The 27,526-nt window shown below is 43.4% G+C and overlaps 1 protein-coding gene across 2 annotated transcripts in view; it reads right to left on the bottom strand.

The window, feature by feature from the left end:
- Positions 1 to 26,543, bottom strand: part of C5H18orf25 (chromosome 5 C18orf25 homolog) — a 74,568-nt gene extending 48,025 nt beyond the window's left edge. Inside the window, exons 1-3 of one of the 2 annotated variants that reach the window (XM_043546880.1) lie at positions 26,405 to 26,543; positions 26,137 to 26,147; positions 4,657 to 5,466 (exon numbers count right to left, since the gene is read on the bottom strand). In XM_043546880.1, coding sequence (XP_043402815.1) covers positions 4,657 to 5,380 — 724 coding nt within the window. In that variant the 5' untranslated portion in view covers positions 5,381 to 5,466; positions 26,137 to 26,147; positions 26,405 to 26,543. The remainder of the gene's footprint in view (positions 1 to 4,656; positions 5,467 to 26,136; positions 26,148 to 26,404) is intronic. The other variant, XM_043546879.1, reaches the window with a different exon arrangement.
- Between the last annotated feature and the right edge of the window lie 983 nt (positions 26,544 to 27,526).

The raw sequence follows: 27,526 nt of genomic DNA, 5'->3' as shown, positions 1-27,526 counted from the left end.
GCCTCACAAACCTGCCTGCAGGGGGTACTCTGCACATATCCAAACTGATGTTAATGAGATAGGACTGCTTCCTGGCAATATGTTGCTATTAACCAGAAGTTGCTAATATCAGGATTGCTATTAAGCGGAATCTACTGTGTGCATTCTTTAGGTCTCCCACCCTAGCAAAAACTAGGATCAATGTTGTTTAATTTATGAGATCTGGCAAGATCAGTTTAAGATGGTATGCTGCATCTTGTCCCCAGCTATTAATAGTGGTTCTCTCACTTGTTGATACACTAGCCCAGTACTTTTAAGAAAAACTGCATACTTTACAGCTAAATCCTTCCAAACAGATTTTTAAATATATCTGCTCTTGAATAATCATCCTCAGTTATTCTTCGTCACTTAAAATTCATTCCTTGGCAGAGGGCCAAAAAAAGACCTAGGCACGAAGCTTTGGTGAAATTGAAATGGTTCATGGTTCAAATGCTTTGTGTTGGCCCTCTACACCATGTGTTAGAAAGGCCTGCATATTAAAAATCCTTATTAAAATACCGGTAATTTGCCATTTCACATATGTAACTTTTCCAACTTTAATATTTCAGCTTTTAACAATATTCCCCCATATATTAGCCTAAAACACGGATTAATGCCCTTTTTAACATTCAAAACTGTTTTTGACTTATAGCATAGCACAATGGTGTGTGGAATAACAATATTATGTTTTTATATTATATTTTTATACTTTAAGAAGTGTCAAATTGTTTTAAGCCAAATATTGATTCTTAGGATCATTTTGCATGCCAAGTTTTCTTCATCCAAAGCCAGTTTTTAGAGTGAAATTAGAAATCAACAAAGAACAAAACCCTAAACAATAACAGAAGTGCTCGTAGAAGCTGCTGTATCATATTTTATCAGTACCCGAAGTGAATACCACCATATATCCAAGGATTGCTTAGGAATCTTGTATGCCAATATTGCTGTTCAATCTTTAAAATACAATAGAGGCATCTTAATCTGCATCAATTAGCAAGCCATTGTGGTTTACTGGACTGGATGGAGCCCAATTCAGTGCCCATTGAGATAAATGAAAAGGTTCTCACTAACTTCAATGGGTGTGGGATAGTGCCTATAGCACGTAAAGGAACAACATAAAATATTCAAGAATACTGCCTCACAGAATGTGCTTTTGTCATGTATGCCACTAATCTAGTTATAATTGTAATGAAGTATTAGTAATGAAACCTCATCATAACATTTTGCTATTCAACCTTTGCTGAGATGTGAAATAAGACTGCTAATATTTTAATGAAAATTATCAGGTTTGCAGATTAGCACTGAGAATTGAAATTCTATTGCAAAATAGTCTGGTTCAGAAATCGTGTGTTTGAGTGAAAGCAGAAAAGTTAGTAAGATTGTTTATGTTTACGCCATCATTATGCATTTATTGGGACATTTTTCTTCTTAATAATCATCCCAAACTCATTGCAAAAGCAATCATATTGTGGGGTTCAAAAATTACTTATCTGCACTCTTAAAATGGAAGATGTCCAGTGAAATCCTTTAGCATTAAAGGCCCAATTGTATCCTACCAAGTACATCACTTTAATTTTCAAACTACCCACAGGTTTAAAACAAACTTTTTTTCCCATATAACTAAAATAATTTTACACGTTTTGACAGAAGATGACAGCAGGAATATTTTATTCTTTTTTACAGCGTCTCTATGTATCTGTGCTAAAAAACACCTATAGCAAAGTTATAATCTTGGAGCATCTTTGCTGGCGTAGCTATTTTTCATGCTTATGCTAGACATGTCTGCAAAACAGCATCTATGGTAAGCTGCTGAACCAATCTTGAAACTAACTCATTAGTGCAAGAGCATCCAAGCTTTATGACACTGAGGGTTACATTGGCTTCTTGTTAGCGTCATAAGTCATTTGCATAAAGAGGTACAGAATTTTTCAAAATAAGTGAACACATTTGCTTGTTCTTATATATCCCTTGATAGATGCAGAGCAGTTTCTCGTTACTGAAGTTCAGGAGCAATTAAGCCTGCAGTTTATCACCCTTTTATCACCAATAGGGGTAAATATGGCTGAACTTGGCCTTCAGGCTGCACTTTGGGCCACCCTGTACTAGTGTCTGAGTGGTCTTTCATTTAAGTCTTTCGAGGGTCCTATTCACAACACAATGTCAACTTGGTTTCAGAGTAGCAGCCGTGTTAGTCTGTATCCGCAAAAAGAAAAGGAGGACATGTGGCACCTCAGAGACTAACAAATTTATTTTAGTCTCAAATTTAAATTTGTTAGTCTCTAAGGTGCCACAAGTCCGCCTTTTCTTTTTAATGTCAACTCGTTATGCTTTCTCAATGCTCTCTATTAAGTCAAATAATTATGACTTTAACACAACCAGTTCACCCAATTCAAAGAAGGATCAAGCAGAATTAAATATTTATTTTAAGTAAAAGTAGCCAGGCCAGATCATTAGCGATCCATCTACAATGGGAGAGCTAGAAACTCAGGTCAGATTCAAGGCTCAAGTACACCTATTAAATCTATTAATTTTCACTAGCCTACACAGAGCAATAGGATGCGTTCTGGATCATTTCTCTCACAACCCTTCTCATTTAAAGGGTAACTGAAATGTGAAAGAATTAGCAAGGATTCATTAAAAAGACGAAGTATGTCTTAAACATCACTTAAAAAAAAAAAAAAAAAAGAACAGTCAAAGAGAAACCCACTGTTTAGAGTCCATCAGAACACCTGGGGTATGAAAGAAGATATGCACGTCAGTGCTGTCCCCAAGTGTTTTGTGTGCTCACTCCCTGTGTCACATGTAAAATTAGGCCTTGATGCAATGTCCACTGAAGTCAATGAGAGAGTCTTTCCATCGATTTCAGCGGGCACGGGATCAGGCCCTTCGAATGCAAGCTCTTCAGGGCCAGGACTGAGGGCCAGATTTATAAAGGTATGTAGACACCTAAAGATGCCGCCAGGTGTCTAGTGAGGTTTTCAAAAATTCCTAGGCACCTGACTTCCATTGCAATCAATGAAAGCTAGGTGTGTAGGTGCTTCTGAAAACCCCACTACGGCTTATCTGCAACTTTAGGGAGCTAAATACCTTTGAAAAACTGGCCTGGTCTATTTATTTGTTCTGAAGGACCTGATCCAAAGCCCACTGAAGTCAATGGGAGCCTTCAATGGGCTTTGAATCAGGCCCCAAGTGCTGAGGGCACTCTAAAAATAATAAATAATGAGACAAGTGACTGTCAAAGTTATCAGTTACATTGTACTATTTTAACTGGTAAATATAGCTAATGAACCACTATTAAACAAACCTCTTTTTTTAAAAAAACAAAAAGAACAGAACTAACCACATAATTATGGAAGTCTGTACCTTTCCCATACCTTCCAATGATAAACTGCATTTCCTGTGTTCAGTCTACATCCTAGCAAAGAGATGCAGCCTTACAGAGTATAAGCAAAATACCAGTTTTCAAACAGACAGATCAGCACCATTCACCCATTATTAAAATAAGCTGAAACAGTTACAGCTATTTGTAAAATCGTAGGTAAATTCATCTTTTTTATATATTCATTCATTTTAGCTGTCAAAGTTATTAAGACTGCCATTTTCCTTTAAATCTTCCTTTAAACTACAGAAATATGCTGTTATTTAGCATGCAGTTTATCCCCCCGAACATCCTCTTTAGTTAGCAGAAAGGGGGAAAAGGCAGATCCACCCAGGAAAGACTGGCAAACCAAAAACTTTATTTTAAATTTTATTTTATTTTTTAAAGTTGCTATACGATGAAGGTTTTGAGGTATAGTATATTGGAAAAATAGTTCACACATAATCCTGACCATGGTGTTCGCACCAATTAAATAATGAAGACTCACCAGATGAGAAACTTTAAGAAGTTATCTTTCTTCTGCTATAAAAATCATGAGAATGCCCCAATAATTTGCTGCACCCAGCTTGTCAACATGGATATAACAGAGAATTCAGAAATATAAAAATTATAGATTCATGTAACAGAGAAGGATGGAATTGGCTTACTCCTAAAATTTTGAGACACCAGGAGTGGGGACAATTTGGGGCACGTACAAATAATTTTATTTATGCCCTAAAGTAAGTGGCCAGCTGCAATTTGCATGAATATAACGAACAAACAGGTTAAGTAAACTACTTATTTGAAATGTAGAGCTGGAAAGCACAGCATAAGTGCAACACTGGAGAATGGGGCCTTATGGTAAAATGGGCAATAGATATGCCATATTTTTTCCAAACACAGATGCAGAGGTGCTATTGTAATATATTAAAGTGCGGATGCCCACTTATAATAATGTATTGGCTAAATAGGCTGTTATGATTATTACCATCTAACCAGCACTGATAAGAGTTCATATAGGTTTACAAAGAAAAATCTGAAAATTCCAAGATAGTCCCTTCTACAATTTACCTGTACAATTTGCTGTTGTGCAAAAGCAAACTGAAAACCTCAGAACAGAGTTTAAAATTTGCCATGTCTTGTTAATACACTGCAGTCTTCAAATTTACACAGAGCTGCAGTTCTCCTGGTTTTTCTCAAGTGTCACTCATCTAATTTAGCATGACAGCTGAGAAACGATGTCAGGCGCTTTACAGTTCAGTTTAAAAAACATCCTCTACCTGGTATCTCTGCCGTGATTGTCTTGCTGCTCCCTGAAACCTCTTCATCATCTTCTGATGAACTCGTGCTTGAGTCACAGGTCAGGTCACTATCACTGGTACTGCTGTCCTGCAGCAGATTGTATTTCTTCCGAGCAGCTGCCTCCCGTTTTTGTCTTAATAACCGGATTCTTTCTTTGTGCTTTTGGCTCCGATGACCTTTTACCTTGGTGACTCGTCCATTCTGCTTATCACTAGACTGTCGATTTTTCTTGGCAGCCATAGTTGATGTTTCACTTTCAGACCTGGACCGTCTGGATTTTCTCCCAGCTGCAGCCCCAGAAACTCCAGAAGGGTCTCCCTCTACAGGAGCTTCAGCCTGACAGGGCTCATTCTCTTCTGCGGAAGACAGCGTATCTGAATCAGCCAAATGCCCACTGGAAGAAGGGGAAAGCATGCAGTGATTAGAAGAGTCACTCTCATAAATTTGGCCTGCTGTTGGCTTATCACTCTCTGTTGATGCTAACTGAGACTCCGAGGAGTCCCGTCTCAGTTCCATTAGTAAGCACGGCATTGAGGAGAGCACCATAGAATCTGCTACAATGGGCACACCATCTTTCTGAGCACACGTGTCTAGTTCTATAGGTCCATCTTCACCAGGAGCTGCCTCTTGTTTTTCAGAGAGTTTTGGTGAGACTTCTGAGTCAATGCGTTCTTCTACTTTTCCCACTGCCTCCATCTTCATTTCAGAATTCCAAGCTCCTCCTTGTCTCAAAGCATGGAGTCTAGAGGACTGGGGGAACTAGATTAGGTTTTCAACAGCAAAGCAACCTGCATAAGAACAGAACAGTAATGACAATTTACTCAAATAGCAGAATCACTTCTACTTTTTTGGTCATGTCCACAATTTCACGCAGTGAGGCCACTTCTTTATTTAGTTAAAGCTATTAAGGTACATTACAACTTTGGCTGTGGTACTTTTCTTTAGCTTCTGCCTTTTCCTGGTTAACTCAGTCTGTTACACTGACATGCTTAATGCTTTCCCTCTTAATGAAAGATGGCACTATCATTGTACAAAATACACTTCAATCTGCGCTAGTTATCGCAACAGATCAGAAATAAAAACGACTGCAGTTTCTAAACTCTTACTTTGGAAGGTTTAAATTAATACAATATAAGCAGATTTTGAACTTTTATCTAGAAGTAATTTTTAATACACTTTAAAGGAAACTTCAGTATTGGTAAAAAGTGACATACTAAAACCCAAAAATCCTGAAGTCCTCTACCTGGGGAGGCCACCTTTAGGGGGTGACAACATAGTTCAGTTTACATGCCAGTGGGAACCCAATGCGTGTTAGCAGTCCACTTCCAGTAGCACTAAATCTGCTGAGGCACTGGTTTAGTACCAGCCCAGAGAGAAGTGGCATTGATGGTTCATTTTCAGTGAAGTACTAACAATACTTCATACAACATTTAGGTGCTCCTTGAAGGTCTCGGATATGAGTATTGACCCATCCTGACCTGGTTTTGCTGATAAGATCTGTCAAGGGAACAGCATAAGATGGTACAGCTTCTGACAAGAAACACTTTCTATCCACACACAGTTTCAATCGCATCTTTTACTTCAAGTTATAGTTTGATCAGCACTGTTCCATCTTAAATGTTAAAATCAAGCTGTCTAGAAAGCTGCTAACTTATAGGTCCCCAACCTTTGTAGTGTCTGAGCACCTCCGAAGCATTATAAATAAAAATAGCATTAATTCTTTCACCTTTATCATAGATCTCCTTCCATCCACATTTTAATTTTGACTTCAACATACCGTAAAACCACGCAAAAATCTTTCAATTATCATTCCCACTTATATGTAAATTAAAGGGGACAATTTGTTTAGGCCTAAAAATTGGTATGTGCTAAACAAAGTAATTTAATAGTTACTACTGTCAACATTCATTATATTGAAAAATATGCAGTGCTATGTTCTAATTTGTGGGAGGGCTTTTTAAAGGCTCTATTTCTGTAGGATCTAGAAAAAGACAATGAATACTTGTATAACATAAGAATAGCCATACTGGGTCAGACCAAAGGTCCAGCTAGCCCAGTATCCTGTCTTCCTGCAGAGGCCAATGCCACGTGCCCCAGAGGGAATGAACAGAACAAGTAATCATCAAGCAATCCATCTGTCACCCATTCCCAGCTTCTGGCAAACAGAGGCTGGGGACACCATCCTTCTCCATCCCCATAGGAAGGATGGTCTAACGGGGAAGGTGCTAATCTAGACTCAGGAGATCCAGGTTCAATTCCCTGCTCCATTACAGACTTCCTATGAGACGTTGGGTACTTCTGTTACTCAGTTTCTCTCTGTAAAATGGGAATAATAGTACTTCCTTAACCCAGAGGGTGCTGGGAAAAGGTCTAGATTCTGTTACCAATCCCTTGAATAATCCTGAATCTTGAGGTTTTTTTTTTAAATATATTTCACTCCTCCCTAAGCGTCATGAGTGTCAGGCACTACAGTTATGGTGGGTCATAAATGTACTTCAGACAGACCAGTGAAGGAAGGAAAGTTTAAATTAACAAAACTTTCACAGCGTTGTGCTGACATTTATTAATTGTATTGGCTACTTCAACAAGGAAATAAACTTGCCGTATTAGTGTTGGGCACCATGAAAAACACAAGTATGACAAATCAAGGTTTGCTAAATGAGAAAGTGGAAACTGCTAAGAGGGAATCACAATTACAAATGCTAAAGAAGCAAGCATGGTGACGTATATAGAGAAAGAGCATCTGACAGTACTTGAAATGAGCAAAACTAGTTTGAAACAAAATAGGAAAAGGTCCTTCTGAAGCTGTTAATTTCTAAAGAGAATTCTTATAGATAATATATAACTGCATAAGACCCACTTTCTCTGCCTCTTTTCAAATGTTACAACAGACTACAGTAACTCCTCACTTAACTTTGTAGTTATGTTTCTGAAAAATGCGACTTTAAGTGAAACAATGTTAAGCGAATCCAATTTTTCCATAAGATTGAATGTAAATAGGGGGGGTTAATTTCCAGGGAAATTTTTTGTCATACAGTACAGTACTATAGTTGGGAGGTGCCCCCGCCTTACCCCACACAGGCACAGCCCACTTGCACTGGAGACAATGAGACAAGCAAGGAGGCTGAAGGTACTGTAGGCTAGGAGAAGCACACTGCACAGCAGCAGCGGCAGCTTCCCCTACTTTGCAAGCACCAGGGGCCGGGGGCTCAACCCCTTCTCCCAAGCCCCCACCTTTAACCCGCCTCTTCTCCCCCCCCCCCTTTACTCCGCACACTGCATCCTTGCTCCTCCCCCCTCCCTCCCCTGCCTCCTGCCCACAGCAATCAGCTGGCTTGTGGTGTGTTCAGGAAGGAGGAGCGAGGACACGGCGTGCAGGCTCTCCCTCCCTCCCCTGCCTCCTGAACACCGCAAGCCAGCTGATTGCCATGGGCAGGAGGCAGGGGAGGAAGGGGGAAGGCGCACCGAGTCCTCGCTCCTCTCCCCGAACGCCGCAAGCCAGCTGATTGCCACGCGCAGGAGGCGGGGGGAGGAAGGAGAAGACGCTGATCCGTGGGGTCTGCCAGCGGCCGGGAGGCACTGTGGGGGATGGTGTAGGGGAGCTGGTGGAGGGCTGCCAGCAGTGGACAAAGCAGGCAGCCAAACAACATTATGGCGAAGCACTGCACAACTTTAAATGGAGCATATTCTGTAACTGAGAAGGGACGTAAGATCGAAACAACGTTAAGCGAGAGGACGTTAAGCGGGGTGTTACTGTACATCAGAAAAGAAAAAAAAAAACTTATAACTAGGAAAGCGAATATACTGAGATGTAAAAGCATCCTAAAACTAGAATACTTTCATGTACTTCACTGGCAAATCTCATTATTATTAAGTAATATTCCGGTTATACAGATGGAAAAACAGAGGCACAGAGAGTTTAAGTGACTTGTCCTAGGTCAAAAATAGCATTATACCAGGGAATGGATCCCAAGGCTTTGTCTACATTAGATTTTTTTTGTCTGTAATTCGCTATGGGTGCAGTTCTCTGTTGGTAACACTGGTTAAAGCAGTAGAGTAGACAAGACTCATGTGGGCTCAAGCATTTTTAACCTTGAGACCATCCAAGCTTTGTCTATATTAGTTTTCTCCAGTGCTATAACTAGAGAAGTTATACCATATGGGAATTAAGGGCCCAAGAAAACTTTGTGGAGGTCAAGTCCATGATTTCCTTTCCTTCTGAGCTAGGGAGTCAGAAGGGAAGCAGTATATGCCTGGGCCAGGGGAAGCTCTGGGAACTTGAGATTTACATAGGATACAGAAGTCAACAGGGCAAATGGTTGATGATGTTCAGCAGTCATGCTTCAGCTCCGTTGATACAGATGCCTGCTGCTTCTCCACTATTTACCTGCACACATGGTAATACACTGTAAATCCCAAAGCATGCTGGTGATCTTGTAATCGTGTTTATGGAAATTTTGGATTTCATGATACTCTTTCTTGAGCACCATAACTTTCCCCGTTTTCCTCTCACTGGGATCAAAGAAATGTTATGTCCCTGGGGATGATCTCAGGCAGAGGTGTGAAAATTCTGCTGCCTGATCTTTGCAGGGGTATGTGTATATTCTTCCACCTCTGCCCCTGAACTGAAGAACATGAAGATTTTGCTACCATCATATCACCGCTAGACCCCAGAAATCACACCACTACATGCCCCTTGCAGATTGGTGATTTTAAAGATTCCATTCTGAAATCAACATCTGCACACTGCTGCTTCACAGAAAAAAAAGATGCTCCAGCTAGAAGCATGAGGACTGGTGCCTTAGAGCATGTCTTCACATATAGTACTGCAGCTGTGCCACTGCAGCGCTTAAGTGAAGATGCTCCTACAACAACAGGAGACATTCTCCCGTCAGCGTAGTTAATCTACATCCCTGAGAGGCGGTAGCTATGTCAATGGGAGAAGCTAAGGAAAAACAAATCTTAAGAAATATTATTTTAGTTCTACTTGAGAAATATAAAGAGGAAAGAAAAGCAAAAAGATGATGCTGAAATACTCCCACCCTTTCCTGGAAACATGCTACATAAGTTCTCAAGGTAACCTTAAGAGAAAGCCAAGCAGGCAACTTAAATCAGAAAACCACTGCACTGAAAACTAGTTTGTAAATCATCACAGGCTCAAACGGATATTTAATTACACAATATCCAAGAATTCCATTCAGCCAAAACAATTTTGTCCTTTTTCTTAGTGAACAAATGTTTGCCTGAAGATTAAGAAAACAGTTCTTTAAAACAGCACTGCCAGATACCCCTAAATATCTAACATGATCTTTATGAAGAAAGTATTTTCACAGCAATCAACTCATAGGCTCATTTTGACTTCTACTTAAGCAATAAAAACTTATGCAATATTAATTTACACACTGTCAAATAGTGCACCTTTATTTGAATTAAAGTGCATCTTGTGAACAATTTAGGCATTGGTCCAGAAGGACTGCGAAACTCAAGGGTTCTGCCTCAATGCATTAACTGCAGGCATAGTAATACTAAGCATTTCTTTCTAACCTTTAATCAGGTTCTCTTAAAGAACTTCCGAAATCCAATTACACCACACAAGATCTCCATAATACATGTATTACTGTTTCCATTTTACATATGGGTAAACTGAAGCACAAAAAGTTGTCCAAACACCACACCAAGAAAGTGACAGAATAAAGAATAAAACCAAGAGGCCATGATTCTCAGTCTACTGCTCTATTACTCCTGGGGAAAATGTGCACGACTGCGCACATGCAGAATTCATGTCCCCCGCAGATTTCTTTGCTTCCCCACAGAAAAATGACTTTCTGATGGGGGAAGCAAAGGGAAGCCGCAAGAGCAGTTGTGCGCCCCTCCCCAGCAGCGCATGCGCACCATTTCGGGCACCTGGAGTAGCCAATAGAGAGGTAAATCACTGTAGGGACTATGGATGCCTCGGCCAGTGGCTCCTACCCTGCATCGGGTTCAGCTGCTAGTCCCTGCTGGGAGGGGGGGAGAGAAGGGATTTTCTCTTCCCCTGCAAGGAGCAGCCAAGGCCAAGTCAAATCCACCCCCGGAAACCTCCCCTGCAGGAATCTCTGCAGGTCCCCCACCCCCACTTCCTGCCCTATCACTCCTCAGCCATGGGGGGAGGGGCTACTGGACAGGGAGCTGCTCCCCCATATGCCCAACCCCTGTGCATCTGGATGCCCCTGTACACAGATCCTCACGCACCTAGAACCCCACGCACCGAACCTCCCACACCCAAACCCCCATCCCGCTGAGCCTCACCCCCTGCATCCAGAGACCCTCTCCACTCAAATCCCCGCTCCTGAGCCCCACCCCCTGCATCCAGACCACCCCTGATGAGCCCCCTGAATCCCAACCCCCACAACAATCAGCCGGAACCCCCACACCTCGACCCTCCAACAGGACCCCCGCACCTCAACCCCCAACCCACTGCACCCAGACCCCCACCCCACCAAGCCCCAAGCACCCAGATCACCCCTGCTGAACCCCCTGAACCCCAACTCCCACCCCAAAAAGCCCGAACCCCAACCAACTGCACCCATCCCCCCACTCCACCAAGCCCAAATCCCCTAGCACCCAGACCCCGCTGCTGAGACCCCTGCTGCGGAGCCCCCCACACTTAGACCCCCCGCCAAGCCCCATCCCCCGACTTCCCTGCTGAGGCCCAACCACCATCACCCAGATCCCCCCTATAGAATCCCATTGCCCCACCACCCAGACCCCCACTGAGCTGCCCACACCCAGATTGCCCCACACAGAATCCTCTCACCCCACATCTGGATCCTCCCACACACTAAGCCCCTCCACACTTGGATCCTGCTGGGTGGAGCCTGCCCACACCTGGTCCGCCTTTCGTGGAGAGGTAGGGCCCCGGGGTGTTTCTGGGACAGGCCCAGGCCTTGCGCTAGTTATTCCTCACTGCCGAGAGCGTTCTAAAGAATATGATGAAAGTTTATATTCTCATTATCTCAGCCTAAAATTATTGCTGCCTATATATTTTACGTTTATGTAGCAGACTGAAAGATCCCCAAGTATGTTTAGGTATACAAGATCGCACACAGTCTAAATACTTCCACCACATGTAATTACAGCCACCTCTGAAGTGCAGGGATGCACTACTGCACAGTAAAGCAAAGAGAGGAAGCTTTGGCCAAGGACACTGAAGCAAATTCCTACTCTTACAAAGAGAACTGTGAGACCTTTAATGCCCTCCAATTTTAAGATCTAATCCAAAAGACCCATATATAGGTCTTCATGATTTTCATGCCATCTTTTATGCTTGGAACTCCCTCCCTCCCCTTTAGTACCAATAGGCCACCCTCTCCATTCAAAACCCTTCTTTACTCCTTCAGTAAAGCCCATCAATGATAATCTAACACTGAATTCAAGTTTTATATAAATGTTCAACAACAAAAATATCTAAGTAACCAAAGGAAAACAAGCAAAACTAAATCAATTCAATTGGTCCTTTCTCTGCTGGAAATACTAGCCTCCCTCAAGACAGGTGTGCAAGTACGGACGTTTTCCTTCCCACCCACCACAGTCTGTCATTTTTACTGAGCTCTTGATCTGATTTACTCTGCAAGCTCCAACACCACATCTTTTTATCTGCTCGTAGAAGGTGCCAGGCATATCCATATACATAAAACAAGAGAAGACCGCATGGCACTCGGTTTAACTCAAGATGGTGGAGTCATCTTTGCTTGAATTTGAAACCTGGGCTGCTCTAGAGTGTCTAGCCTTTTTCACACCACTATACCACCACCTTCTGGATACTGTACTTCTTTATATAAATGGTCCTTAGAAAAATGCTCTCCTAAAGCTGATTCAATAGCACACCATTCTACCTAAGGAACATTTTTGGGGAGTGGACTTGGCTGTTTAGCCAGTTAATTCATAACTCAGGCCCAGCAGCAATACTAAAAGGTTGGACACTCCATCCTTTCCAACCAATATGGTTACAGAAACATGAGATGAAAGGATGAAACTAAAGCTCTGCTTCAACTGGTTTTGCATAAACAAATGAGGTTAAAAAATAAACTATTTCTATTAAGCCCTCAGACTGTGTATACAAACCATCCAAGACTCAGTAGAGAGGGTATGTGAAACACCTCTGCATTCTTGGAAAAAAAAAAAAACAGTCCTTTTCCAGCATAAGCAAGCAAGAATTTAGAGTAAAAAACCTCCATTTAAAAATATGAATATAGGTGAACTTGAAAAAGGGAGAATATTACAGAAAACTAGTCAAGACTGACCAGCCAAGATAATCCAAAACATACCTGTAGGACATGAGCCTGCACTCGGCACTCTATACGCACTCACCAGCTGAAAGGGAACCAAGCGAACTCATTTTCCTTGCTAAAATAAATTCATGAGTTTAATATACAGGAGAAGAGGACAGAAGTTAAGGTGTGTTCGCTTTGTTAAGTGTTTCCCTTCCACTGTGCCTGGCTGTCTATATTCCATTGTTGTGAGTAGCTGGCGTTTTCAAATCTACAAGACTTCTTCCCTCTGAATTCAAGAGAAATGGATTTTTATAAACTGCTTGTTCCTAAAAATGGAGACAGAAGACACTAGATCCACAAAGGGACTCAGGTGCCTTGCCAGCCAGTAGTATTTACAGCTCCAAGTTAAGTGCCCAGCCTCCCCCTGCATTTTATGGGGAGAGTTAGGTTCCTAAAAAAGGGATTCACAGAAGCCAACACGCTGAGTGGGGAGCTGCCTAAACTAGCCAGTAATAATTCCAAGGAGAGGTGCAGCATCTAAGCACCATCCCTCAAAGGTAGTTAGGTGCCTAACTCCAGGCCAGAGGGAAACACCCACCTCTCTCAAGATTCACAGCCCCAAACTCCCTCTTTGAGTTAGGCACCTAAGTCAGGTCAGCCCTTTTTCTTTCTCTCACACATACACACACTCTCAACAGACATCTGCCCCATAATAGCTAATAGCCCAGTGGTTAGGGCACTCACCAGAGCTGCACAAAACCCCTCAAACCACTGATCTGCATAATTTGGAGCAGCTATTTGAACACACCTGGGTTCAGGTCACTGCTCCAAATCAGGCAGAGCATGGATTCAAACTTGGGTCTATCTATCATTGCTAGCTCTTGTATAGAAATCTACAGCACAGTATGATCAAACAGAACTGAAAGCTGCTGCTAACACATGGACAAGGGGGATCCAGTGGATATAGTGAATTTAGATTTTCAGAAAGCTTTTGACAAGGTCCCTCACCAAAGGCTCTTAAGCAAAGTAAGCAGTCATGGGATAAGAGGGAAGATCCTCTCATTGATCAGTAACTGGTTAAAAGATAGGAAATAAAAGGTAGGACTAAATGGTCAGTTTTCAGAATGGAGAGAGGTAAATAGGGGTGTCCTCCAGAGGTCTGTACTGGGACCAGTACTAATCAGAATATTCATAAATGATCTGGAAAAAGGGGTAAATAGTGAGGTGGCAAAATTTGAAGATGATACAAAACTACTCAAGATAGTGAAGTCCCAGGCAAACTGCAAAGAGCTACAAAAGGATCTCTCAAAACTGGGTGACTATGCAACAAAATGGCAGATGAAATTCAATGTTGATAAATGCAAAGTAATGCAAATTGGAAAACATAATCCCAACTATACATATAAAATTATGGGGTCTAAAATTGGCTGTTACCACTCAAGAAAGATCTTGGAGTCAGTGGGGATAAGTCTTTGAAAACATGTACACAATTGTGCAGCGGCAGTGAAACAAGCAAACAACGTTGGGAATCATTAAGAAAGGGATAGATAATAAGACAGAAAATATCATATTGCCTCTATCTAAATCCATAGGCAGCAGGTTTAAAACAAACAAAAAGTAGTTTTTTCACACAACGCACAGTCAACCTGTGGAACTCCTTGCCAGGGGATGTTGTGAAGGTCAAGACTATAACAGGGTTCAAAAAAGAACTAGATAAATTCATGGAGGATAGGTCCATCAATGGCTATTAGCCAGGACGGGCAGGGATGGTGTTCCCTAGCCTCTGTTTGCCAGAAGCTGGGAATGGGCGACAAGGAATGGATCACTTGATGATTATCTGTTCTGTTCGTTCCCTCCGGGGCACCTCACCACCGTCGGAAGACCAGATACTGGGCTAGATGGACCTTTGGTCTGACCCAGTATGGCCGTTCTTATGTTCTTATAAACCCAGCAGGATGAATATATATACCCATTTGTAAAGAGAGTACAGGTGGTACCAGTGCCATATCCTCATCTGAAACCTGACTAAAGTGTCTAAGAACATTGATTGAGATCAGCTTCTGCTGGACTATTCTCAGCACCACTTTCTTGATAATTTTGGGGACAAAAGTGGGGTTGCTAGTTGGCTCGAGAACTATCTAGGTTACTGTGCAATTTAGCGTGATCAGTGCGATTGCCCACAATGAGAAACTTTGATAATATTGGTCAATAGAGGACCCAGCTACTCTCCAACAACCACGGGGGTAACAGGTCCATTTGATATAGATCACAGCTTTCTGATTAAGAATTCCCATTTGTACAGCTGGGTCACATAAAAGACTACTTCAGATTCTCAGTTTAGACTATAAACCTTTCAGGGTAGGGACTGTCTTTTATTCCATGTTTGTACACTTCTTAACAATGGGACACTGACCAGACTTGAGAACCCGAGAACTACTGTAACAAAATAATTTTTTTGATCCTTTCAACAAAGGAGGCATGAGAGCTCTTAACAATGAGAGGGACTCCGGTCTGAAGCTGTCAACTGCAGTCTGGGTTGAGATATTGCAGGTGGTGTGGGAGTGAAGATTCTTTTGACCACCAGCACAGTTGCTCTGTTTATGACTGCATAAAATTTCTTGTGATGCTAATGGGAGTCCAAGAATATTTAGCACCAGTTGTATTATAATATTCTGCCCATCAGCTGATGTAGATAAGTAGTAAATTATGATAAGTTATGAGGACAAGGCAGGAGAGGAGGAATTTTAGAACTAAAGCTGAATGATATCAGATGATTGTTACGTTTCAACTACACGCACTTTGGTTCCATAAATGGACAATATGCTCTTCAACTATTCTGGCTCAAGGAGGCCCTAGGATGCATGATCAAACCCACTCTCTCCCCTCCAGCTGGTAATAGCAGCATCATGGACTGAATGGTACTATTGGTAACTCTAAATAAGAGGCACTTTAAATTTATTAATCACTAGCATAGGATTGTTCTCCTGAGTACTCTGGTACCTGCATTGATTATTTTTTGTTTTTGAAGAAGAATAAGGCAAAACTGAATTGGCAGTAGGGGAAATATAGTAATATCACCCTCACACTGTAGGAAAAGAGTAGAGAAGCTGGTAAACCTAGCATGTTTAGAGAACAACACTATTCCCTTTAAATATTCTCATTCAGACTTTAAGGACAGAAGGGACCATCATGATCATCTACTCCAGTGGTTTTCAAACTGTGGGTTGCGACCCAGTACCGGGTTGCGAAATGTAAGGCACTCAGTCATGGCGGCTCTGGTCAGAATCATTGACCAGGTCGTTAAAAGTCCCGTTGGCGGTGCTGCCCAGCTAAGGCAGGCTAGTCCCTACCTGCTCCGACACCATGCTGTGCCCCGGAAGCAGCCAGCAGCAGGTCCAGCTCCTAGGCAGGGGGGGCCATGGGGCTCCACACACTGCCCCTGCCCTGAGCACCAGCTCTGCACTCCCATTGGCCAGGAACCAGTGGGGGTCAGTGCCTGCGGGCGAGAGCTGCAAAGAGCCGCTTGCATGCCTCCGCCTAGGAGCCAGACCTGCTGCTAGCTACTTCTGGGGCGCAGCGGAATCTGCGATGCCAGGACAGGCGGGAAGCCTGCCTTAGGACCCCCATTGTGCCACTGACCGGGAACCTCCAGAGATAAGCCCACGCCCCAAATCCGCACCCCAAACTCATCATCCCTGGCCTCACCCCAGAGCCTGCACCCCGAGCCCAAAACCCTGACCCCCTCCCACATCCCAACTCCCTGCCCCAGCCCTTAGCCCCCCCAAAACCTGGAGCCCCCCTCCTACAGCCCAAATCCCTCATTCCCGGTCCCACCCCAGAGCCTGCACCCGCAGGCCAGAGCCCTGACCCCCTCCTGCACCCCAAGGCCCTGCCCCAGCCCAAAGCCCCCGCCACACCCCAAACCCCTCATCCCCAGCTTTGTTGGGTTACAGGCATCAACAATTTTCTTCAACCAGGTCACCAGAAAAAAAGTTTGCAAAACCACTGATTTGTCTGACCTCCTGTACATAGCAGGCCACCGAACCTCACCACCCACTCCTATAGCAGACCCCTAATATTAAAAGAATTCAACATTCACTAGTTTGTATTTTTAAATCCCCTCACTCTTAATTACATGCCCTTATCCAAGTATCGCACTTCAGCAAAGAAATATATAGACAAAAAAGATTAGATTTATTACACATATTGGGAAAAACAGAAGAAAAAACTTTTCTGATCATGTGTGACAAAATTAAGTCTCTACTCTAAATTCAAATTATTTTTGAAAATTGAGTTATATAGGCTCTATAGTAGCAGAACCCTAGAATTTTTTTTTTTTAATTGGGTTGTGAAAACTTCCTCTCTAACCAGAATTCCATGGCACTCCATCCCAGCATGTTTTGCAGCAACTTACCATTCCTGAATTCCCTCACACCATGCTGAATTGATACCCAGCCAAGCTCAGCCCACAGCCTTCAAAGGGCTACTGCACACCCCTTTTAATTAAGGCTATAAGTCAGTTTTCAAAATATAGTACATTTTATTGGATGAAATCATGGATATAGATAGGGTATCAGCCACATTATACAGCATCAATTTCCTTATGTCTTGAAAAATATTGTCATCAGGTGTTCTGCTTACACACTGCTAATCAAACTGTATTGTAAACCCTGGAAAACTACAGGTATTCTGTGGCCAGGGAGTTTCACAGTTCAATTGCACCTGTGTTGCTCCTCAGTGATCCAGCCAGGGCACCTACTCTTCTCAGGCTTCCAGCTTCCACCTCTCTTGGGTGGAGACCCGCATCCCTCTCCCTTCTGACCAGCTTATTTCCAGGCTGCACAGTTCCCTGACTTCACTGTATATTTCCCAGTACAGACAGGTTGTTTGAGGACACCTGCTTGCTTTCTCTTTAGAGAAGGTTATCAGGTGCTACAGATATAAGTCACCACACAGCACTTCCCATGCAAGCCTCTTAAGGTAAAAAGCATTACAGAGAAAACACACAGAGAACAATGAAAGAACCTACTCAAATGAAAATAACCCTAAAATGAGCTCTAATAGGAACTGTCCTTCAAACCCTTCCCCTCTCCACCTGCCCACAACCAAAGGGGAGTTCTTGCAGTTACTAGTTCATCAGAGCTTCAGCTCAGAACAAGCACCCAGCCCTTCCAACCCTCTACTAAGGATTGGGACCCTCCATGGATCAGGGTCCTGTCCATTTGCTGGATGAGGAAGAAGGCCTTGAGCCAGTTTAAAACCAGGCTTATTTATCCACAAACCCTTTCTTTGCCCGCTGGGCCCTGGAGAATCCAGTTTGAACTAGTATATGCAGACCTCTCCAGAGGGGTGGCTTCAAAAGGTTGATAGGAGAAAGTATATTAACATCCCCGACTACGGAAGGTATATACAATGCCACAACACATATATGATTGCATTTTTCATACAATGCAGCTCAGAGATATTAACCCTAATTCAATAAATTTTACCTTAATTCCATAAAGTTTATTCAGGATAATACAGAATATTGTCAGTCTGTCACAGGGAGCAACAGCCAACTATAATCGTGCCAACTTTCTTGCTAGCTGTACCTGCAAGCTCTGCTACAGAGTTTAGCATGAAAATATTACTGCAGCCTCATTCAGTGAAATTAACACACATCGCTACACTGTGCTTTTATCATTAACCCCCAAGGTTTTAATATTATAGAAGAGAATAAACAACTACAATACTTCCTCTACTTTTTCTCTTAATTAAAGTGAACTAGTGCTACTGAAAGGTGCTACCTTGACAGCCTGGAGACAGGGTTTGCTACAGGCACTGTCAGCGTCCTCAGACTAGCCGGCAGTGTGCTTGACCTCACTCTCCTCTCAAATATTTTAAATTTAGATATTAAATACTTCTCATTTATCAAATGTTAAAGTCAGTCATAGCATGTTTTTCCCCCCAAAGGTCAGTTTCTGCTTCACTAAAGACAAAGAAAAGTCTTCTCTTCGCACCTATTTTGCTGAATGCCTCTAGTCTTGTCAAAGGTGCCTGACTGGCTACAAGTGGTAACGGAGGCAACCTATTAGATCTAGTCCATCTAACAGCAATGGCATTATATATTCAACAGATGACTCATACCATCTCTTTAGGTTACAAGTTTATCCAAAATGCCTTATACTGAAAGTCAACTTGCATATTGTTTGTACTGAACTTGTAGTATTAGGGTTTTTTAAATTATTGCCCTGTACCAATGCCCAATGTTAACAGTCCTTATCAGTGATCATCTAAAGAGGAAGAAGAGAAATTCTGCATAAAGTAGAAAGTTTGAATCAAACTGCTTTGAGGCCCTGTATTTTTTCTGTGGGAGATTCCACACAGTTTATAGAAAATATTACATTAAGTGAGCTCACTTAAAATATTTTAACTTCAGCCACAGTGACAAGCATCCGCAATCAGGAGTCAGTCTCCAATCCCCCTCCTGTACTCACCACCTCTTTCCCTAAGAGGCTGTGCCAGTTCTTGCTATACAGTCATCCTGAATTCCTTGGGAAAGCATTCTCAGAAAAGACAGAACTGGCAGAGTGAAGTGGGTGGACTGGAAGCTGACAACTGATTAGAAAGCCAAGATAAAACTGAGAAGTCTAGTAGTCTTAAACTGTTTTCCTGCTAACGAATGTCAGCCTGATTCCCCAGCATTACCAGAGATGGATATCAGCATTATGACAAACTAATATAGGGTACATTTAAATATTGGAATAACTGCTTAAGCAAAACAGACAATTATCTAACTTAGAAAAAGAGTGCAATAGCAATTGTAATCTATCATTTAGAGTAGATTGAGTCAGGTCTCCTTGGGCATATTTCCAGCTCTGCCACTCGCTTTGTAAACTTGGGCAAGTCACTTAACTGCTTCACCTCAGTTTACCCAAAATGGAAACAGTAATGCCAGCTTCTGTGAAAGGAAGCCTTGTACAGTTTTATCAATGACTAAAACACAAGACCATCTGATAAACACTGATGGAGCAGGCTGGGATAGGAGTTAAATTTGCCATATGTGATCAGGTTATGCATGTCCACCTTTCTGGAAAGTTTAAGAAGGTACAGAGAAACAATGTCTATAGGATACTATTAGAAAAGGAGAATTTCACCATAAATACCCAAAGCCATAATTTCAGTAACTTCTTGAAATTAAAGTCGTGCAAATGTAAATTTGAAAGTGTCTTAAATACACACACTGATACCTACATCTAGCCTTAAATAAATACCTGTTATTTGTGATTAAAAGTAGCCTGATGTAAACATCAAACAATTTAAGATTTCTCCACAAAGATTGAGCATCAAGAGAGGCATAGTATATCTGTGAAAGTAAATATATTATGCTAAGTGAGTTATGCATATTCTGTTTGAAAGGCAGCTACACAGTTAAATTCAGAGAAAACAGAGGATGCTGGATCACCCTGGATCTGAACTCAACCCACTGCATGCCCACGGGCGTATTACTTGACCTTCCTGTGCCTCAGGCAACCCATCTGTAATTGAGTAAGAGCAACATCTCACTAACTCACTAACCTAGTTTTTAATCTTGAATGAGTAAAATTACTATACAAGTGTCAAAAATTTAAGATGTAGCGAAATAAGGTAACTATAATACAATTGTGTTGGCCTCTTCAGCTATCAATGAAAGATGTATTACAGATGCGTGTGAACAGGGGAACATATTCTAAGAGAACACCGGGCTGGGAGCAAGGAACTATTTAGTTTTAATCCTGGCTATAACAGTGGCCTGGACTTCATCTATGCCACCAGTTCAGTTGCAACCTCTCTAGCTCAGTTTCTTATCTAACATAGGGATAATAATTCTCTATGATGAAGGTGTTACCAATACTGAAGATTATCTAATGCTACACACCAAGTATTTTTTGTTATGGATTTTTATACGAACCCCTATACTCCTCTCAATTATAACAGTACAATTAACTAAGGGAAGAAAATACTAATTTTACTGACTTGCTTTTAAGATCGTGTGATTAATGACACACATATATTAGTGAGGACTGAACAGCTTGGTTTGTCAGTCCACCATGGAAATCATCATCACTATAAATAGACTAAGGGAGATAATACTATTTCATTGGAGCAGGCACTAGTGCTGTGGTAGCTCAGCAACTCCTAGGGCTTTCAATACAGCTAAAAGTTAAATGCAAAACTGAAGGCCCTCTGGGTTGAGTGTGGACACACGTTTTGCAATATGAACACCGTTAGCTTCAAGTCTAGTCAGTTTTAACGGAGATAAAAGACTTACTACACTTGCTCAGCAGTCCCCTACCAGTGTCTGCAGTTTTAGGTCACATTTTAATATTATTACGTTACAGACTCAGTGCGGTCAAATGAAGAGTATATTAAAATACAGACACTTTTCCTGTGACCTTTCAGTTTTAGGAACATTAGAGGTTACTAGTAACTGTAGGTAATAAAGTGTTCAGAGAGATAAAAGTTCATTGTGTTCCTTTAAAATCTACAAGAATTTTTCAAAAACCTTCAGTTAGCAGTGTAGACGGGGGGGAACTGGGGGGGGGGGGGAGAATAAACACAGCCAACGGAGTTCTAACCACCTTCTTTAAGCAAATACAACCTGCAGCCACTCCTTTATACTGTAAGATCTGCGGAAACTACAGGGTTCAAGGGACACAGATGCTTTGTGATGAAACTTGCATTGTTGGTGGAGCAAAGGATATGGGAGTGGTCACAATAAGACAAAAGGAAATGGGCAAGTAAGAACACAGAGCCATGAAGATCTTTAAAAACAAACAGAGAAAGCTTGAACTTGATGCAGTATAATTGGGAAGACAGTGAAGGGATTCAAAGAGGAGAGATGTGATCAGAGCAACAGGCAAAGTTGACAGCAGATATGTTACTTGCTGCTTTGACTAAACCATACCCTTTTTTGGATCTCTCCACTGTATCCTTCCTTCCTACTTAATCTTCAAGGCCATTCACAATTCTGTTTCTATTCTTTGTTCGTCCAGCCTTACTTCATTAACCCCCATGTCCTCTGCATTGTTGATGGTAGCCTTATCTACCAGTCTGTCAGCTTCCCACAGGTGCTTCCATGTCTTCTTTTACAATTCAGGAGGATTTACATGGCATGTGCTGTGACCACTGACTATCATGCTATTCTTAGTTGCCTGGCTGTTGCTTTGCATTTCCTTCATCATCTGTTTGTTGTACCATTTGTTTGTTATCTTATAGACTGTAAGCTCTTCAGAGCATGTAGTCTTTTTGTTGCAGTTTTTACAATGCCTATTTTAGTATGAGACCAGGTACTACCACAATACAAGTAAACACAAGGTCACTATCTTTTCCTCTTTCGAATCTCTACTCGAGACATTTCTGCTGAGATGCCTATAAGAAGTCAGCCAACTAATGATTAGTTTGAAAAGCAGAGAGGGATAGCTGGCACTTATAATTAAAAAATACAAGTGTGTATAGAAATAGAGATAGATAAAAATGAATCTGAACTGTTATCTTAATCCTTCTGTTCATATGCAGCTACTATATTCAGCAACCATTTTCCAGCATCTTTTCTGCCCCTCACCCCCTCATTATTCACTTAACAAAACACTGGTATTATAGGTACACTGGCATTATTATCTGATATTTTACCAGCCATTCAAGTCTCCAAGTAATAAAACCCTTCTCTGGATCAGTTTCTTTTGTAAACACCTGACTCTTCCAGATCATTAACCAAGCAGATAAACTGCTCAAGAGTATAGCACTCACATGTTGATCAAGCATGTCATTAGAGTCTTAGGAATGGTTGCTGTGTTGATTGCACCACATTTCATCTCACTGACTGGGTGATACCGATTTACTTATACATGGATCTAAACTTCATGTAGAAAAAAAAAGGTTGTGCGCTTGCTATACCCAAATCACAGAAAATCCTGTGCCACCCAAAACTTTATTTCAAGCTTGTAAAATGAATTCTAGATTTGCAAGGAGGCCTAAGAGAACAGTTGCCCTGGAAAAGGAGAGAAAGTTGCATTCTCCCCAGACACAGCTCTCAGCACTTAATCACAGGAAAAACAATTACACCTAACATTTGGGCTAGGTGTGGCAAACACCACAATAGAACTGCCTCTGAATATGGTATGATAACACCCATTGTTTCATGTTCTCTGTGTACATAAATCTCCTCACTGTATTTTCCACTGAATGCATCCGATGAAGTGAGCTGTAGCTCACAAAAGCTTATGCTCAAATAAATTTGTTAGTCTAGAAGGTGCCACAAGTCCTCCTTTTCTTTTTGCAGATACAGACTAACACGGCTGCTACTCTGAAACCTGCCTCTGAAGCAGTGATTCTCAACCCACGGCCCACTTGCAGCCCAATCAGCACACAGCTGCTGCCCAGGTGCCATCCTCAGGACCATACAGGTAGTATTGGCTGCGGCCCACATAACACCTCATGGGCCGCATAACAATAGTAAATAGGTTGAGAACCACTGCTCTGAAGGATGATACTATATTCATTTCCCACCGCACCATTTTTATCTAAAATGGTTAAAGGGATGCTGTCAGATAGTTGAGGCCAAATATTACGTTTTGCAAAGACAAAAAGATTTAAATAAGAAACTGTCAGGTTTTAGAGCTCTTACTAAAGACCAAGAAAAACTAAACTGAAAAAGTCTTGTTCACTCTTCACCTTTTATACGGTTTATATTTTGAATTCACTAGCCTGGGCAAGAAAAATAGACTAGCACTTTACTTGTGTATAATCAGTCTAAATAGCATAACAGTATTATTTGGGTTGCAAGTACTGCAGAAGAATGGTTAAAGCTAAATAAACTGTTTTCAGAAGATAACAGAAATTTGATATATTTAAAGGAACACTGTTACGTATTTCAGCAAAGATTTATGTTTGGTTGACTTTAATAGCCAAGATTCACTGATTCCAGTAAAACATTTGACACTAGCATTTCTACACAGGAGTTCTAACAGTCTTTGAAACAAAGTCAGAAACTGTGTGTTACTTATATATTAACACTAGCCATCATCAGAAGTTTGAAACTTTATAACTACGCTGTTTGAGTTATGACTTCCCAAAAAGACTACAAAGGCAAATGTGTAAACTTCTCAGAGCATAAACAATTTGGCTGATTTCTTTAAAGATTAAAAAGATTTCAGAAGTGTATTTAAGTTACATAGGATCAGATAGATTTAAGAATAGATTCTTCAATATTCTGAATAAGAGTGAAGACAACTTTGGAAAAGTCTGTCCAAAAATGCCAGAATTTATAACAATGAGTAGGACCAAAAAGAAAAGCTCAAACGTTAGAAAACGTCATCTGAAATATATTCAACAGCTTATGCTAGGTCTACACTAGAGGGCTACAGCGGCACAGCTGTTCCAATGCTGCTGCACCACTGTAAGATCTCTCATACAGCCACTCTATGCCAAGGGGAGAGAGCTCTCCTGTCAACATAATTAAACCACCCCCAACAAGCGGCAGTAGCTATGTCAGCAGGAGAAGCGCACACCACCACTTATGCCAGCATAATTTATGTCGCTCGGGGTGCTATTTTTCACACCCCTGACTGACATAAATTGCTGGCATACGTAGTAGTGTGCACTTATGGCCATAGCGTCTCTCTCAAACCAAGCAAGACAGTGAAGTTTTATTTACAGTATTTTTAAAAGGTCTTTATACTTAAAGCTTCGGAGACAAGTCCTACTGTCACTCAGTAGAAACTCCTATTAAAGTCAATGGGAGATTTGCCTAAGTAAGGAAAGCACAATTTGAACTCATCATAAACTCTTGAATTGGAACTTTTGCATAAATTTAGACAGGTCTATTACTTATTACATAAATTAGGCATGCATTTGTTTCCAGGGACTTTTCAAACAAAACATATTATGGTATCAGATTATGTAAATTTCTTTCTGGAACTATTTAAGTTAAGAAACCAAAAATTTGCTTCCCAGCATTGTCAAGACAGATTCAGTGAGCTAGAGTAATCAAATTACAACAGATTATGGAGCTATAAAGGCAACTGGAAAACTTGAGAGTTGAGCTTTTAAGTCAGGACATGAATGAACACAAAACATCACATCAATGCTTCACTGGCACTAACCTAGTAAACCTGAACACCAGGAACTATTATTTCAGTTACCCCATGTACTCTTTCTGTCCCCAATAATATTAATTAAAAAAAAAAAAAAAAAAACATGGTAAGTAAGATCCCTAAAGGCAGATGGGATGAGCATAAGAGTTTATAACTAGAATGACAGGCAGCAGAGCTGTGGGGGGGGGGGGGGGGGGGGAGGCACGTGACCACTTTTTGACTGAGCCAAACCTGAGGGCGCTTTGACCCCACACTCCAGGTTGCAACGCCCCTCAGGACACTCCTCCTTCATGACGGAGGGGCAGCTGAACCAAATCTGAGTCAATGGCATTCCCACCTGGCACACGGGGTTGCGGCAGCACTCAAGTTTGCACCGGGGTCACAATGCCACCCACTCCAATTTGGCCCAGTTGCCCCTCCATCATGATGGAAGGGCAACTGGGTCAAACCTGAGTGATGCTGCAACCTCACATGCCAGACTGCAGCATCATTGGTTCAAATTTGGAGGGGATGGGTGTAGGGACTCATGGGCCAGAGGACCAGGCTGCTGGGTGGGTGGGGTGCCTAAGAGAAAGAGAAAGGTCAGGCAGAGAAGCAAATTCTATTGGCCCCCACTTCAAACGGCACTCCACAGCCTTGACTGGAACAAAACCAGACACACTAAAGGTCTCTACTGGGCTTCTCTTGAAATCAGAAGTGAGGTGCTGCACTCCGACACTTCCCGCCATGTGGTAAAATGGGCGGGGGGGGGGGGGGGGAAGAGAGATACATTTAAGGGCTCCTGAAAAGCCGCCCCCCGAAGCTATAAAGTTCTTTAAGAGTCACCCCCTGGTGCGCTGAACTGCATTACCCGGAGCTCAAGGGTGCGGGTGTGACCTCCCGCCAGGGGGCCCGGCATTCACACGGGCACTGGGGTGCTAGAACCACCCCTGAATCCCACCCCACGCAGAATTCACCCGGCGCCTTGGCACCAGAGCAGGGCCCCTCAGCCGGGCCCCTCCCGCCCGCGCACTGAGCCCGCGCTGCGCACTCTCGGGGCGCAGGCCCCTCCCGGCATCCCTTCGGGGCCCAGCCCGGTGCAGCGCGCCGGGACCCGGGCCCGGCCTCAGCTCACGGGCTCCCTCCCCGGCCCGGAGAAGGGGGAGACGCGGATTCTACCCGAGGCCGCCCCTCCTGCCAGTCCCGGCGCGCTGGGGGCGGGTGTACGGGCCTCTTCCGCCCAGCCCGGCCTGACGCGAGGAGCGGGGGGGGGCGGGGCAGCGACCCCGCTCCTCCGAGAGCGCAGGCCGCGCGGGCGGGTCCCCCGAGACTGGCTCTGGAGCGGGGCCCGAGCCCCCAGCGGCTGAACGCGCGTCGCTCACCAGTGCCGCCGCCGCCGCCACTGCGGCTCCTCCTCGCCTCCCCCTCGCGGGGGAGCAGCTCGGACATGGGGGGCCGAGACCGGGTCGTCGTCGCCGCCGCCTGCCCGCCCCGCTCCCCGCCCTGAGCGCCGCTGAGAGAAAATGTCACCGGAGGCCGCTCGGCTCCGCTCGCGGCGTCACTTCCGGCGGCCGGGACCGGGCTGCCGCCGAGCGCCGTGCCGCGCACAGAGCGACCCCGCCGCTGGCCCCTGCAGCGCCACCTGGCGGCCCGCCCCCGCCGCGCCTCCCCCCTGCGCGCAGGAACGGGAACCGCCCCCAGCCAGGCCCGCGGAGAGCGGGAGCCGGCCGAGCCCCCCCGCCAGGGCCCCATGGGGATGGGGGAGCAGCCGGAACCCTTCCTTCCAGGGCCCCATGGAGAAAGGAACCAGGGAGACCCCGCTCCTCTGGGGAGTCGGGGGGGGGATAATCCAGAGCCTGCTACCTAGGGTCCCGTCCAGAGGGATGGGACCCAGAGCCTCTTCCCAGTCCCGCTTCTCTCCCCCCCTCGAGCCCCCTGGGAGAGACCCGGAGCCTCACCTGCCAGCTCCCTCTGGGGCCCCATGGGAAGGGCTTGAGGTATCACCCTCTGGCAAGGCAGGGCAGCCCTGGCAAGCCCATGATGGATGGGGCTGAAAGAGAGGCGGCTTAGACACAAACCAGTTAACACTGCAGCCCCATCCTCACTGCGGTGTCCAGGGCCGCCAGGCTCGGGAAGCGCCAGGCTCGAGGTGCCGTCTGTGTTGTTAGCGACACAAGGGAAAATAGAATGTTTGAAGTAAAATGTTTCAGGTGTTCCGGCTGCGGAACGTTCTGGACCTTTGCAGAATCTCGTGCAACCTTCCAGATTTTTTGAGAACGACATTTTCTTTGAACCGCCTCGAATCTTGTCAGCCAGACCCTCGTGGGTGCGTAAGGGGCAGTGCCCTGCCCGTCAGTCAGTGAGATACGGAGTGAAGTGAGAGCCCTGCTGCAATATTGTGTAATTGTGAAAGTACATTGGGGTTTAAGACTTGAAGAGAGTAAATACTGACTAATAAAGGACTATTTAATGAGACACCAGAAATATCTATTGAACCCCTATCT

The sequence above is a fragment of the Chelonia mydas genome, chromosome 5 (genome assembly GCF_015237465.2).
Source record: "Chelonia mydas isolate rCheMyd1 chromosome 5, rCheMyd1.pri.v2, whole genome shotgun sequence".
In the NCBI taxonomy this organism is placed as follows: domain Eukaryota; kingdom Metazoa; phylum Chordata; order Testudines; family Cheloniidae; genus Chelonia; species Chelonia mydas.
This window is presented reverse-complemented; position numbering and strand designations above follow the sequence as displayed.